Source organism: Pristis pectinata, chromosome 27 (genome assembly GCF_009764475.1).
Source record: "Pristis pectinata isolate sPriPec2 chromosome 27, sPriPec2.1.pri, whole genome shotgun sequence".
NCBI lineage: Eukaryota > Metazoa > Chordata > Chondrichthyes > Rhinopristiformes > Pristidae > Pristis > Pristis pectinata.
In genome coordinates, this window is record NC_067431.1 from 13,912,339 (window position 1) to 13,927,114 (window position 14,776).

Below are 14,776 nucleotides of genomic sequence, written 5' to 3' on the forward strand. Positions count from 1 at the left end.
TGCCTTTCTTATGGACATTGCCAGATAAAAGCCGGGCCCGTTCTACACAAACGTGGCTGCAATAACCAATACAAATGACATAAGCACCGAGTATAACATGTTACAATGTAGGCTGCCAACGCATGCGTGTCTGTGTTGTTACTCTTTCTGGAAGGAGGGTGGAGTAAGTGTGGGAATATTAATAGAGGAACCGAGACGGACAAGAGAAGCACAAACCCAACTGGGTTTCCACCAGGAGCTCAAACGAACAACATCTTGATTAAAAAATATTTGTGGCGATCAATAGCAGATTCTTTCTCAAATTATATATATGCAATTATACGTATATTTAGTTTGCACCTGAGCATAATATCAATAGACAGCGAACAGAAAGACTGGGCATTTTGAGATATTCGACGTGTTGTTTTGAAGGTAAACACCGGATCAATCTCTAGGTTGTGCCAGTATTTAAAAAGCGAATTTAAGGCACCATTCCTTCTGTGAAGGTGCTTTATCAGGCGCTGTCTGTAGTGCTGAAATCTGAAGTGTAACGTCGTCGGCACGGAGACCGAACAACACAAAGGAATCAAACACAGGCGGGTGGAAACCTGTTGGTGACTGGCGTTAAAGGAACACGGGGAAGCGATTGTTTTTAAAATGTATTAAAACCCAGTCGCTTGTTTTAACCAGCGTTGTTCTATGAGAATCAGTCTGTGGACTGTGCATCGACAGACGGGGTGAGTTCCCAGCGAACAGCTACAAGTGGATCCGTGCGAGATCTGTAAAGCCGGTTGTTCCTGCTTTCCCCAACTATGAGTGCGTGGAACACGTTTCTTTATTCGGTTCCATTGCTGATGATTCTGTTAGGTAAGTTAACATTTTATACCGATAAATATTTTAACTTACTGGCCATTTGCATTGGCAACTGACAAACAATATCTGAGCCACTAACATCAATGGTTAAATGAGATGGATAAAATTAGTAGATTATCGATTGGACTGCCCATTATATTGAATATATTATTGTAATTTATCAGAAATAGGATAAATTGATGTCTTATTTTTGAAGCATGGGAATATTTGTGTAGCCAGGTCCTCAACAGGTTCCAGAATTGATCACGGTATCTTCAATATTCGTTTTATATCAGTATCTGTATCGTTCTGTTATTTTTCAGAGTTCACCCCGGTTGACTTGGAGAGAACAGGAGGGCGCAGCGAACCCAGACATTAACACCAGTACATATTACCTTGTTTTTTTCCCCATTTACTCTATGTATTTTTGTCGCCTCTTTGAAAAAAAAACTACCTCCGTTCCCTTTTATTTTTAATATTTAATGCTGGGTGTTGGCTTCTGTTCTGTCTTCGCGACCATTAATTGTGTGCATTTTCAAAACAAGACTCTATTACACCGAGTTGTTCAATGAAGTTTCAGTTTAAGGGCGGGGATCGGGCTCTGCCCATCGTTCTCGTCCGAAACGACAGTCACATTATTCGATGTAGGAAGCAGACGCTCATCCAAACTGAGCAACAAAGAGCTAGCCGTTGGATCCAACCATAAGCGTGGAACATCCAACGTCAAATGCATCTTTGAGCTTTGAAGAATTAGCACATTAGATATCCATTTAAGATATCCCGAAGTGTTCAGGCTGTAAACACACAACAGGTCCCACGTTTACTCTGTTGGAAGAGGAAAAACTGGACTCAAGGTATGCGTTAGGAGGCGGGGACAGAGGCAGCAGATTAAGAGGCGCGCCCATGTGTATACGTGTATTAAAAAAAACGTCTGTGTTATGGACGTGCTAATCTAACATCGTTCATTTGTAAATTCTGGTGCACGCCCCAGTATGGGTTTGGAGGGGTGCGGTTTGGCGTCGGGGTGACGGTACCTCTGTTAGTTCGCCGCAGGTTTTCCTCGTTTTATTTCGACAGGTAGCCAAAAGGAAGAGGGTTGTTTGAAAAGGGCAGGAATGTGGAGCCGCATCAGTGTAAACCCACATTTACTTCTGCAGCGTCCAAAGGCCGAGATCTGGGATTCCCTCTCCGCCGGACCTCTCCCTCCGTTGCTCCCGCCCAGGCAGCATGCGACAGAAACGCTGCACATAACCAGCAAAGCATCACAAAGTCAAACATTTGAAGTATTTGGCGGAGGGGGGGGGAGCTAAATGACGTTGAACCCCGGTAAAGAAAGGGGGTTTTAAACATCCACTGATATAACCAAACATCATGGGTACATATTAGTCATCCATTTAACAACACCACGCTTCTCCAAAACCGAAAGGATAACGAGATATAATTGAGTATTAATTTCTTAACTGGAGGATGAGAGGTGACTTGATAGAGGTGTACAAGACGATGAGGCATAGATCGAGTGGACAGTCAGAGACTTTTTCCCAGTATGACAATGGCTAACACGAGGGTACATAATTTTAAGATGATTGGAGGAAGGTATAAGGGGGATGTCAGGGACAAGTTGTTTTTTACGCAGAGAGTGTTGGGTGCATGGAATGCACTGCCTGCAGAAGTTGTGGGGGCAGATACATTAGGGACATTTAAGAGACTCTTATATATACATATGAATGATAGAGAAAGGGGGGGCAATATGGGAGGGAAGGGTTAGATAGATCTTAGAGCAGGATAATGTCGGGCCAAAGGGCCTGTACTGTAATGTTCTATGTTTGGCACAATGTGAATATGTTGTGATCAGGGTGTCCTTGTGAGGAACAGTGGCGAAAGTTACCTGGTTTGTTAAGCATCTGATTTTTACATTTTTGGGCTTCTATTTCTTAAGTACTTTTGGTAGATAATTCTGATTGTTGATGGGGATAAAATCACTCCTTCCATCTCATCTGCCACCTGTTGACTGACCATCCCTGCCAACCAAGTTAATTGGTCAGTATCCATGTACAGAAACAACATTTTTGTAATCAAAACTAATGAAATAACAGTCTGGAATAAATTAGATTTATATTAGCATACACTTACAGTCAACAGTTACAGTGAGATACCATCATTCTATTAGTTTTAAAATATTTACAGAAAAGAATAGGTCTGGTCACAAGTTAAAGTCCTAAATTGGGGCAAGGCTAATTTTGGTTGCATTAGACAGGAACTTGGAAAGGTTGATTGGAGAGGCTGTTTGCAAGTAAAGGGACATCTGGCAAGTGGGAAGTTTTTAAAAGCGAGATAGGGAGAGTTTAGGGCTAGCATATTCCTGTTAGAGTGAAGGGCAAGGCTCACAGGATGAGGGAACCCTCGGGTTCATGAGGAATATTGAGGTTCTGGTCAGCAAAAAGGAGGCATATGTCAGGTATAGGCAGCTGGGAATGAGAATCTCATGCAGAGTAAAAGAAATGTAGGGGTACACGAGGAAAATTAGGAGGACAAGTATAGTATTGACTGATAAGGTAAAGGAGAATCCTATGAAATTCTGTAAGTATATTAAGAGCAAAAGGAGAGAATAGGGTGCCTTAGGGAACAATGTGGTTGTCTGTGTGGAGCCAAGGAGATGGATGAGGTTTTAAATTAATATTTCTCATCTGTAGTTACTGTGGTGGTCATGGAAGCCAGGGAATTCAGGGAAGAGAATAGTGATGTCTTGGAATATATCCACATTACAAAACAGGAGGTGCTAGCAGTCTTAAAGCACAGAAGGGTGGATAAATCACTGAGAGTTGTCCTGACCAAGTGTATCCTGTGGTGATATTGAGTGCACTGTCCGAGAGCTCTAAACTTAAGTCAAGACTTTAAGTTCTATCTGGCATAAGTATCTATGAGTACCCTCACTGTAGGGAGATTATACTGCATCAACCTACACTCCAAGGACTAGTTTACTTCACTACTTTAGTCTCTACGGAAAGGTATAGCTGTCAATAGTCACTATTTCGAATGGTGGGTCCCCCCTCCAACCAAGGAGAAGATACTTCCAGCTAACGAAGCAGTTTAAACAGTTTATTTTAAGTGAGACAAGTTTAATTCTAATAAGTAATTCTTAACAATGACTTGTAACCTACAAAGGATTTCCAAACCCAAGTACAATTCTTACAGGCTAAAAAACCATACCAACAAATTGCACATGAACACATCGACCATTCCAAAACCAAAGGCTGAGGAATGAATTCTAGGTCTTCTTTCCATAACCCCTTCTCTCTGTCATTCCCCCCTACCCTGATTGCTTTCTAACCTTTATACTGTTTTTTCACTTGGTTGACATCATTGACATGTGGTGTTTTTTCAACCACATTTTCAGGCCAGCTGACCTGAGTGTTTAATTAAATAAATGAGGATCCTATTGTTCTCTTGTTTATGTTAAGAGGCTGAGCAGGGAATATTGGTGAGAAGTTTAACTTGGCAAACAACAAACATCTTGAGCCTTGGACAATTTCTGCTGTTTTTGCAGAAAGGATTTTAGCTTAATGAGCAACCACTTCTTGACCTTTGGACGGGTCATGCTGCTGTGCTAAAAAGCTGAGGTTAGCAATAAGCCTTTTTGGGGCCTGGGAAGTGAGTATCCATCACAGTCCTAGGACAGTGTGGGAAGGTAGGGAAGAAATTGCTGAGGCCCTGGTAGAGATAGTTGTGTCATTGTTGGCCAAAGGCAAGGTACTAGAAGACTGGAGGGTGGCTAATGTGCTTTCGTTAAGAAGGACAAGCCAGGAAACTAAAGGCCAGTGAGCCTAACATCAATGGTAGGAAAGATACTGGAGGGGATTCTGAAAGATAAAATCTACCTGCATTTGGAAAGGCAAGGACTTATTAGGGATAGTCAGCGTGGCTTTGTGCATGGGAAATAGTGTCTCAAGTTTTTTGGAAGAGGTGATCAAGAGGACTGATGAGGGCAGGGCATTAGACATTGTCTATGTGGACTTTAGCAAGGCCTTGACAAGGTCCTGCATGGTAGGCTAGTCCAGAAGGTCAGATCACATGGGATCCAGGCCAAGCTAGCCAATTGGATACAAAATTAGCTTGGTGGAAAGAATCGGAGGGTGGTAGAGGGTTGTTTTTCCAGACTGGAGGCCTGTGGCTGGCAGTGTGCTCCAGCGATTGGTGCTGGCCCCACTGTTGCTCGTCATCTATATTAAACGCTTTGGATGTGAATGTAGTTGGCATGGTTAGCAAGTTGGTGGATGACACCAAAATTAGTGGTATAGTGGACAGTGAAGAAAGTTATCCAAGATTACAACAGGATCTAGATCAACTGGCAAAATGGGCCAAGGAATGGCAGATGGAATTTAACTTGGAAAAGTGCGAAGTGTTGCATTTTGGTAAGTTAAACCAGGGCAGGACTTACACAATAAATCACAGGGCCCTGGAGAGAGTGTTGTAGAACTAAGACACCTTGGGGTACAAATACATAATACCCCAAAAGTGGCGACACAGGTTGAGAGGATGGTGAAGGAAGCGTTTGGCATGCATGTTTTCATTGGTTAGGGCATTGAGTACAAGAGTTGTGATGTCATGTTATAAATGTACAAGATGTTGGCAAGAGCACACTTGGAGTATTGTGTGCAATTCTGGTTGCCTAGCTGTAGGAAGGATGTCATTAAGCTGGAAAGAGTGCAGAAAAGATTCACAAGGATGTTACCAGGGCTGGAGGGCTTGAGTTATATGGAGAGATTGGACAGGTGGGGGCTATTTTTCCTCTGAAGCATAGAAGGCTGAGGGGTGACCTTATAGAGGAATACAAAATCAGGAGGGGCATAGAAAAGGTGAACGGTCTTTTTCCCAGGGTAGGGGAGTCTAAAACTAGAGGGTATTGATTTCAGGTGAGAGGGGAAAGATTGAAATGGGACCTGAGGGGCAACATTTTCACAGAGGGTGGGGGGGGGGTATGTGGAATGAGCTGCCAGAAGAAGTGATAGACATGGGTACAATTGCAATGTTTAAAAAACATGTTTAGAAGGATATGAGCCAAATGCAGGTAAATGGGACCAGCTCAGGTAGGACAAATTGGACTGAAGGGCCCTTTTCTCTGCTGTATAACTCCATAACCACTCTCGAAAACACATTTGAATTTTTAAGCAGGTTTCCATACTTGCTGTTCTGAGTGTTCTAGTTCATTCTGGTTTTCATAATCAAATAGTTTGATATTATTACATCACTGATAAATCTGTCTAGGAATTGTTCAAGTGCCTTACATGGAGGGAATAAACTTCAAATTTTAGTATTTTTGCCAGAAGTTCATTGGACCCAATCATTGGAAGTTAGAAAGATTTTCTCGCAACTTAATTAATAACTGTACTTTTTGAATTAAAAAAGTCATCTGTGTGGTTTTAAACATTAATCAAATAACTGCGTGTTTCTAAATTAAAATGTTATTTAAAAGTGTTACCTTGTCAAGGACACTTCATGTTAATAACTAAGCTTCTGAAATATAATACCAATTTTTGGCATTTTTTCTCTGTTATGATGATGGTATTTTGTGTCCATACACAACTAATGTCATGTGAACGAGCCCACTTTAAATATTTCCATGTTAATCCTCAATTTTATTTTGAAGCATGATATTAATTGGGTTTGGGTCACAGTTGTGGTGGAAAAAAAGCAGTTTATAAAAAAAAAAGCAGCATTATACACATGTCAAAGTCCAAACAATCCTGACACAATAAATAAGGCTAACATCAAAGAATTTTCTGGTGATAATAATCAGACTTGCCAAAGCAAATGGACCAAATACATACTTACATTTCCTGATCAATAAGTTACTGGTTTGATTCACATCCAAGCCTCAATCACATTCTCCAAACTGTTAAGGAAGAAAAGAGAAAAAAACAAAAGAACTGTTAAAAATATTGTAGATAACACAATGCTCACATTGTGAAAAGGAAGGAGGATTTGAGAAATGGAGTGTGGTCTGAAACTGGAAGGCAAGGGAATAAAACAAAAACTGGGGTAGATGGAGAAATATTAGAAGTTAATACCCAGGCAGCTTTGTGTTTTTATTAAAGCTGGCAAGAAATGGAAACTGTTGTCTAATTTATGAAGATCAACCAATTAAAGTGAATAAAGGAACCAAATCCTCTTTTCATTGAGCTGCCAGTGTTCAGAACATAGAAACATTATCAGATTGCAAATTTTCAATTACAATTTTATGTCATTTTCACTATGTATAGTGAAATTCAACCCATGTGCCAACGGTATTTAAAGCACCTGCATGAAAAACTCTAAATATTAGTAAGGGAGGTCAAAATTTATCTCCACAAAGTATGAAGTATTCTGTACCTGTGACAGAATCTTTGAACTAGTGCACACATTAAGATAAACTATGTGCAATTATGGAGACTGTGCAGAGTATTACATAGGAAGTATGGAGCACTCTAATACATATATCTAGGTTTATTTGATATTCTCCTAAGACTTTACATATGGATGCATGTATAATCAAGTATGTCATAAGTGATATCAAAATTATTTGGATATACAACAAAACAAGAACTTCACTTTCTAGCACCATTGCTTTTACTAATATCAGCATTAATGTCAATATCAATGCATTCTAGAAACGTCTGAGAATATCCCATGACTCAATTTAACTACCTTTATAAAAGCACGTTTCAACTTTGAAGAAATGACATTTACTACATAAAGCTCAGTATTTACACTGTTGCAATAAATCGAATGAGTACATCTAAGAATCATTTTAGATCTCTACCACAGATTATTAGAGACTCTGAGGTGATGGTGTAATATAAATGCATAAATTGAAAATAGAAATCAAACTATTTTTATGTGCAAATAACTTTAGTTTTAAATATTCTTTTAAGTTTCACATTTGGAATGCAATTCAAATTTGTGTCAAATTGGTAGGGCAAAAAACATTACTATTTGCATGTTAATTGTCATCAGTGCAACATAAATTTAATAATCTCCATTCCATTTCTACTACATGCAGTTCCAGAAAACAAAAAGAACACATTTTTTCTCCTTTTTCTTGAAGTTACACCCTGTTGCACCTTGATGTTCCCCTGGCTCTGTCCCTCTACACCAATATCCTGCCAATTATCACACATTCCCTGGTGTTATTGCACCTGTCTAAATGCATTACCTCACAGCTCTCTGGATTAAATTCCTTTTGTCACTTTTCTGTCCAAGTGACCAGACCATCTACATCTTCCTGCACTCTAAAGCTTTCCACCTAACTACTGACCACACTTCTTGCATTTTTTAAATCATGTTCCCTATATTTGGGGATAAATTATTAATAGCCATTACAGGAAGGAAGGGATCAGTTACAAAGTCACATGGAACTTCACTGGTAACAGCCTTCCAGTCACAAAGAACACCCATCATCCATTGCTCTTGGCTACTTGCTACTGAGACACTTTTGGATCCAATCTACTATTTTCCCTGGGACCCCAAGAGCTTTCTTTTTTTAAGCAGCCCACCATGTGGGACCTTAGCAAAAACTTAGCTAAAATGCATTTAGACCACATCAAATGCACCACCCTCATCAACCATCCTTGTTATATGCTCAAAAAGTTTAATCAAGTTATTCAGACACAACCTTTAACAAATCCAAGACATACCCCTGATTATCAGTAGATTTAGTGTCTTCAGCTATTACCCATTTTGTGTTCCTTTGAATATCCCCTTCAAATTGATTCATAATTTAAAGGGGATGTGATCACTGGTTACCCCTAGGGGTTATTGGTGAAATGGTATTCATAGCATCAAATTGCTTCATCAAAACATTTTGGGTACCTTAGCATTGGGTGTCTTATGCTTCTTATTGGAAGGCATTTTTCAGTTGGCACTTTGCTTTCAATTCCAGTGCCGTTTCCTCCACCATGTGGTTTACTGAAATCAACAGTACAACAGTAAACTATGCAGCCCCTCATACTTGCTTCAACTTTCAACAAGATCATGACCAAGCTTTTAACTCAGTGCCACTGTCCGATGCTCACCTCACAACTTCTCAGAGTCAGCATTGCAATTGTGACATCAAGCGTACAGCTAACTTCCTGTTAAAAATCTGTCTGATTTGGGTTGCTCCAAGTTGTGGAATTTTATTTCCTCCAATATGCCATCAGCATGTCTTTGTTTCATGACATTTTCCTTGGGATACTCATCTGTGTTCAGACATTCAGGGAAGATCTTTTGATACAACCCAAGTGGTGTGATGTCACTCTGCACTCCCGTAACCAGTTTTAACATGAGGTTGATAGTTATGAGTTTGCTACTGATCCTTTTTCCTGATTTGTATAGATTTCTTTTCTCTAGGAGATGCTGCATCCAGTCACTCCATGTAGATATGTGATTCCAATATCTTATGTGCCATTACACCCTATTATCTTCCATAATACAGACATTCACATTTTGTTTCTTTCCCATTAATACTTTCAATACTTATTTGTAAATTCCCCTATAGGTTTTCATTTTCAATTTGCATATCATCTCCCAATGGTTGAGCTTGCCACATAATCTGCAGGTTGATCACTATACACAGTTTTTCCTTATATATAAACTCATATGATGGTCTACAGCTCTTGCATGGATTTCTTTCAATCTGGTCTTCATAAGCAGCAGTAAACCATTCAGGAGATGCCTGTTGTATCTCTCAATAATATGCCTGATCTTTTACCTCATTGACATGTCCCTGTATTAGCCTCATACCCCTGGATTCCTTTAATATCTAAAAGTCTATCCATGTGTTTCTGTTACCTAATGCATCAACCTGCTTCCAACCTGACACAGAAGGGTGGCTGTTTGAGTAGTCCATCCATTTGAGGCTTCCTGTGCTCCGACGGCATCCGCAGCTTGTGCTTTAATGAACTCCTCCTTCCTAATCAATGGTTTCTACTTGCCAGCGTGTGCTAAACTCCAAATGACGTTTGCTAACCTTTCATGCATTTCCTTGAATATGCATCAACTGACTGTTTTTCTAGTTTTCATAAGGAAATCATCAACAGTCTTGTACAAATAAAAAACATGCCAATCTGAAATAAAAACAAGAAATGTTGGAAATGCTCAGCAAGTCAGGCAGTGTCCATGGAAAAAAAGAAACAGACCTAGAATCTCAGATTAAGTCCCTTCTTTGGAACAACAATGACAAGACTTCAACCTGAAATATTAACTGTTTCTCTTTCCACAGATGCTGCCTGTCCTACTAAGTATTTCCAGCATTTCCTGTTTTCATTTCATCAACAGGTTCACCTGGTTTCTGCTTCTGGCAATCCGACAATTCAATTTTCCAAATATCTATTCAGGACTTAAATTCTTGACTTGACTCAAATTATTTCCATGTGTTGAAAATGTCCAGTCCTTTTTCATCCCATTCACAAATGGATGTAGCACTTGTACGTGTCAGAAACCTTGAATGTCAGTTTTCTATTTTACTGAAGTATTCTAGACTCCTCCGCAAAATCATCAGTTTCCCAATTCATCATTGACTGAAAATGTCCAGTCATCAGTTACCTTTCACGCACTCTCTACAAATACACCATCACCACAGGTTAGTGTTGAATTTTATTTTAAAAATTCAAATTCAGCATTCATATTGTTATTGTTTGTGATGTAGAATTTTCTCACTGGACAACTGCCATCCTGTTATGCCATCTTCCCAGGGAGTTTCTTAATTAGCTGTTAAGACTTAACTCTATGGCTTACATCATGTTTATTTTAAGACTACAGGTCATGTACTGTTGAGAGATACAATAGGTTTTCAATGCAGAGTATAGTCTATCTTAGAACAATACGGTATACTATATATAAAAAATATACTTGCATACCTATAACATTATTGATTCCAATTCACTTTTGCAATCATGTAACACATTAAACATAACCTTAATATCCAAGTTTAGGAATTTTTCTTCATTTAAATCATAGTAAACTTGAATGCTTTTCTGAATTACTGTTGACCAGCCAACAGATACATTTTTATACATCAGTTTGAACTCAGTTTGTTACATATTTGGTAGTTATTTCATGACATTTTCTCTCTCAAAAGCTGTAACTAATTTTATATATTCCATTACAAAATAAGAAATTTCAAGGTTCTCATGGGCATTTATTTTTGGATTCCCTGCACAAGTTGTTGAGTAAGCTAACTTGCAAGAAACTGACCTATTTTATGATATCATTTGACTGCTTTAGTTTTTTTTAAATCAGAAGATTGAGGTTTACAGTTCCCTCTCAGTATGAAGGGTAGCATTTCAAAAGAATGGAATTGAACGGTGACATTTGCTCCATGTGTCAGTGCTGAATAACTTGGCGAGTACTGAACATTACTTACATTGGCTTAGAGTTCAAACAAAATACTTTACACACTAAGTAGGAAAACAGTCAGCAGCTGAGATTGTTAATATTAAGCTGCCAGTTGTTATTGTCCTGCTTATTTTAGTAACAATTAATAAATGTCATCTGATGGGAAGTAATATTCTTCCTTATACATTGGGGAAACTTGATTCATCATTTGAGATGAGATGGAGAACTGATAATCGGTAGATATTACTGGGCTTATGGATTTTTAGTTAACTTTTAAGAGAATTAGGAACCTTGTATGCAGGAAGAGTAAGATTGCAGGTTATTCCTTGCAATTTCTGCCCCTGCATTATGATTGACATGTGAATACTTTGACATATTTACCCAGAAATGAAGCAGAAATATAGAACTATAATATTAGTTACTATAACATCTTTGTAAAAACTACTGAATCTTTTCTTTCTATTTTCTCTGATTCTCCCCACATTTTCAGAATTTGGTTTCTTCTATTCAGCTTTAAATGATCCAATTTCTTATAAATGGAAATATTTTACCTTTTTTGTTTTTAAATATATACTCTAAGCATGCTCCCATGCCTTCACAGATCTGATCTGTATGTCCGAACGGGGAACCATATGAGTAAAGTTTGGGCAAGTGAGTAGAGGTGAGGAGTAGATTTAATGCCACAGCTGCGAGTGTGTTTTACATTGCCACTATGGGGTGCAGTGCAACTCTTTAATGAAAAAATGTCACCAAAATCAATGTACCCCCACCTACTTCCTGATTCAATTCAGAGAGATACATTGCAATTTAAATACATTATTCACTCAATGCTCAGTTGCAGTTTTTTTAATTTAATCCCAATTATACAGGTTTCCCAGGTCTTTGAAACTTGCCAGTGAATCCATGGCAAAAACTGGGGAGTTGAGTATCCAATCTGGCAATAGATATTGCTCTCATGAGTGATTCTGTTTAAGATTCCTCTGCCCGCGTTCTCCCCCCCCCCCCCCCCCCCCCCGTTCTTGATAAGTTTTGGAAGAAATTTTGAGAGGACTGAATTAACTTTGCTGCCTATTTCTGGTTCTATAGTTTATATTAGGGGCTGCTTATAGTGTAATAGTGCTTGTAGCATCAAACTTCAGAAGCAGCAGACTATTCCTGAACCACCAGTGCCCACACACTGCAGAGCGTCTGTTGCACCGCTGTGGTTCAATGAAGCCAAACTCTGGACACAAGTTACACAAATAGAAAATCAGCTCAGGAGGGAAAAAAAAAGAACCAGGAATTAGTGTGAGATGGGAGAATCTGCAACTGGAACAGTGCTGGGGGGTGGGCAGGCAGCTGGTGGAAATTTAGTCAGATCTGAATTGTCATTGTGATGTAAAAATGGTTGCAATAATATACTATTCCAGGTAAAACTCAATATTATAGCATCTAATTTCTAGGCTATGCTTTCATAATAAGCAAACATTATAAATGTAGTACTTTTCTGTAAAATGCCTATGTGTGTATATGTATTAAGTGTTTATTTTTAACACTTCCTTCAGCTTCTACATAGTGCAGCCCCCATGGCTTCATCAAAGAAAGAGACGGGCTGCTCAGATCCCTTTTCTGGATGCTCGCAGTTGATGTGAGTTATAGGGCTAAAGATGGCTCCTCCACAACCAACTCCACCTCCATTCAGGGGTATACGTTTATTGGGACACCAGACAATATATGTGGGTCCTGACTATTGAAGGACAGGAGAGCCCCCATCACTTTCATCTCTCCCATGGCCTTCTGCTCCTGTGCCAAGCACTTTCCTGCAGGTCACTGGAGTGCTGAATAGCTAGGGTTAGGGTACCCATCATTAAATGTGGCACAATTCGCAAGCTCTAGGTGAAAACCCAAATGTAATTGTTGGGTTATCACATCGACTGCTTCAAGCGGATGGCTACTCCTTTCCTGGACAAAGACAAAAAAATCTAGAACAAGGGGACAAAGTCTCAGACTAAGGGGTCAGTCATTTAGGCTGAGATGGGTCTAATTTTTTTTAAAACACAGTGTTGTAAAGGTTTGGAATTTTCAACTCTGATGGTTGTAGATGCTGACTTCTACAGCCACCATCCAAAGGGTTTCCTACTGATGGAATTTTCTTCATATAATCATCCTGTGAGCCCTTATAGTCCTCAGCAGTGAGACATCAATGAATCTGCGGGCAAACTTAGCACTTCTGATGTACTTTATCCTCCCTTCTTTTACAGCTTAGCCTAATCCAGCAATGTATCCAAATGGATCTTCACCCTATCAGACAGGAAACTTGGACCCAATATGTTAATGCCCCGGCTGAGTTAAAAGTACAAATGACCAGCCGAAGTACATTGTCTGCCAATGACCCCGTGCCACCCACCCCTTTCCTGTATCTTGCACGACAGTTTTGGGGCTTCACTAGATGAAAATTGACCCCAAACATTATGTTTCAGTCCATCACTTGTCAAAATATTTGATTTGTTTTTAAAATTGAACCAAAGATATTGAACCTTTGGAGATTTTTGTTTAGCACTTATTTAGATTCTTTGTTGCCTCAGACTGTGACCACTGGAAAACTAATTATCTGGCCAATCTTGTCTAAACCAATGCGCTTCATTGTGATACCCTCCAGTAGATAGGGCAATGCTGTAATACAGAGCATCAGCCCATGGGCTTTAGGTAGTTGTTTTCCAAACAGTGAGCTTTTGATCTCTATCAAGCAACCTTGCATTGAAAATGAAGCTTCATTCAACAGAAAATGAGTCGCATTCAAAGTCATGCATCACTAAGCAACCTGTTACTGGGCATTATTCAGGAAGTCAGGTTTAAATGATAAAAAGGTCATCAACCTAAAACATTATCTGTTCCTTTCTCTACAGTGCCAGATCTGCTGAGAATTTTCTGCACTTATTGCAGATTACTTTGGTTTTCCACAGCGAATTATTCCTTCTAAATGTGTAAATCTCTTAGGTCAGGTAAATAATCACATTTCTCATTTTTGATTCCCGCAGAAGACTTTGGTTGATACTTACAGGATCTGATGTTTAACAAAGGAAACAACATAATACATCAAATATATATAAAGATGGGGGGAGATGGATTACAAAAATTACAAGGATCTTTAATGAATCTAATTTACTTAAATGTCAGCCTCTCAAATTTACTCTGTGAATGTCTGGAGTAATGTCTAATCTTCTGAAACCAACGTAAAAAAATAACAAATTTTAGTGAGACTGTGTACTGAGTATTATACATAATCTAGACAAAATAGATCAGTAAAGGGTTTGAAACAGTGCAAAAAGATTGAGGAAAGGTTGACGTCAAAGATTACAGGTTTTAGATCATTTACTTATGCAGAAGGATAAAGTTATACATAATTAGAGAATGGCAAAGTGATTAAAGTGAAAGATTAAGGGATGGAAATAAGCCTTTATAATAAGATACAGTGGGAACTCATCAATGGGTGAATTGCATAGGCTTTAGTAAAGAATAATCTATTTAAGAAATCAACTACAGTGATGTTTAAGGTCTGACTTTTTATTAAACAAGATGAGAAAGTTCTGTTAGAACATGCTATCACCAGGTTAAA

At 38.9% G+C, this 14,776-nt stretch overlaps 1 protein-coding gene across 1 annotated transcript in view; it reads left to right on the forward strand.

Moving 5' to 3' along the window:
• Positions 1 to 672: 672 nt before the first annotated feature.
• The window catches only part of scn3b (sodium channel, voltage-gated, type III, beta), a 34,733-nt gene continuing 20,629 nt past the window's right edge, over positions 673 to 14,776 (forward strand). The window contains exon 1 of the mRNA XM_052039963.1: positions 673 to 846. Within this exon, the coding sequence (XP_051895923.1) occupies positions 792 to 846 (55 nt within the window). The 5' untranslated portion in view covers positions 673 to 791. The remainder of the gene's footprint in view (positions 847 to 14,776) is intronic.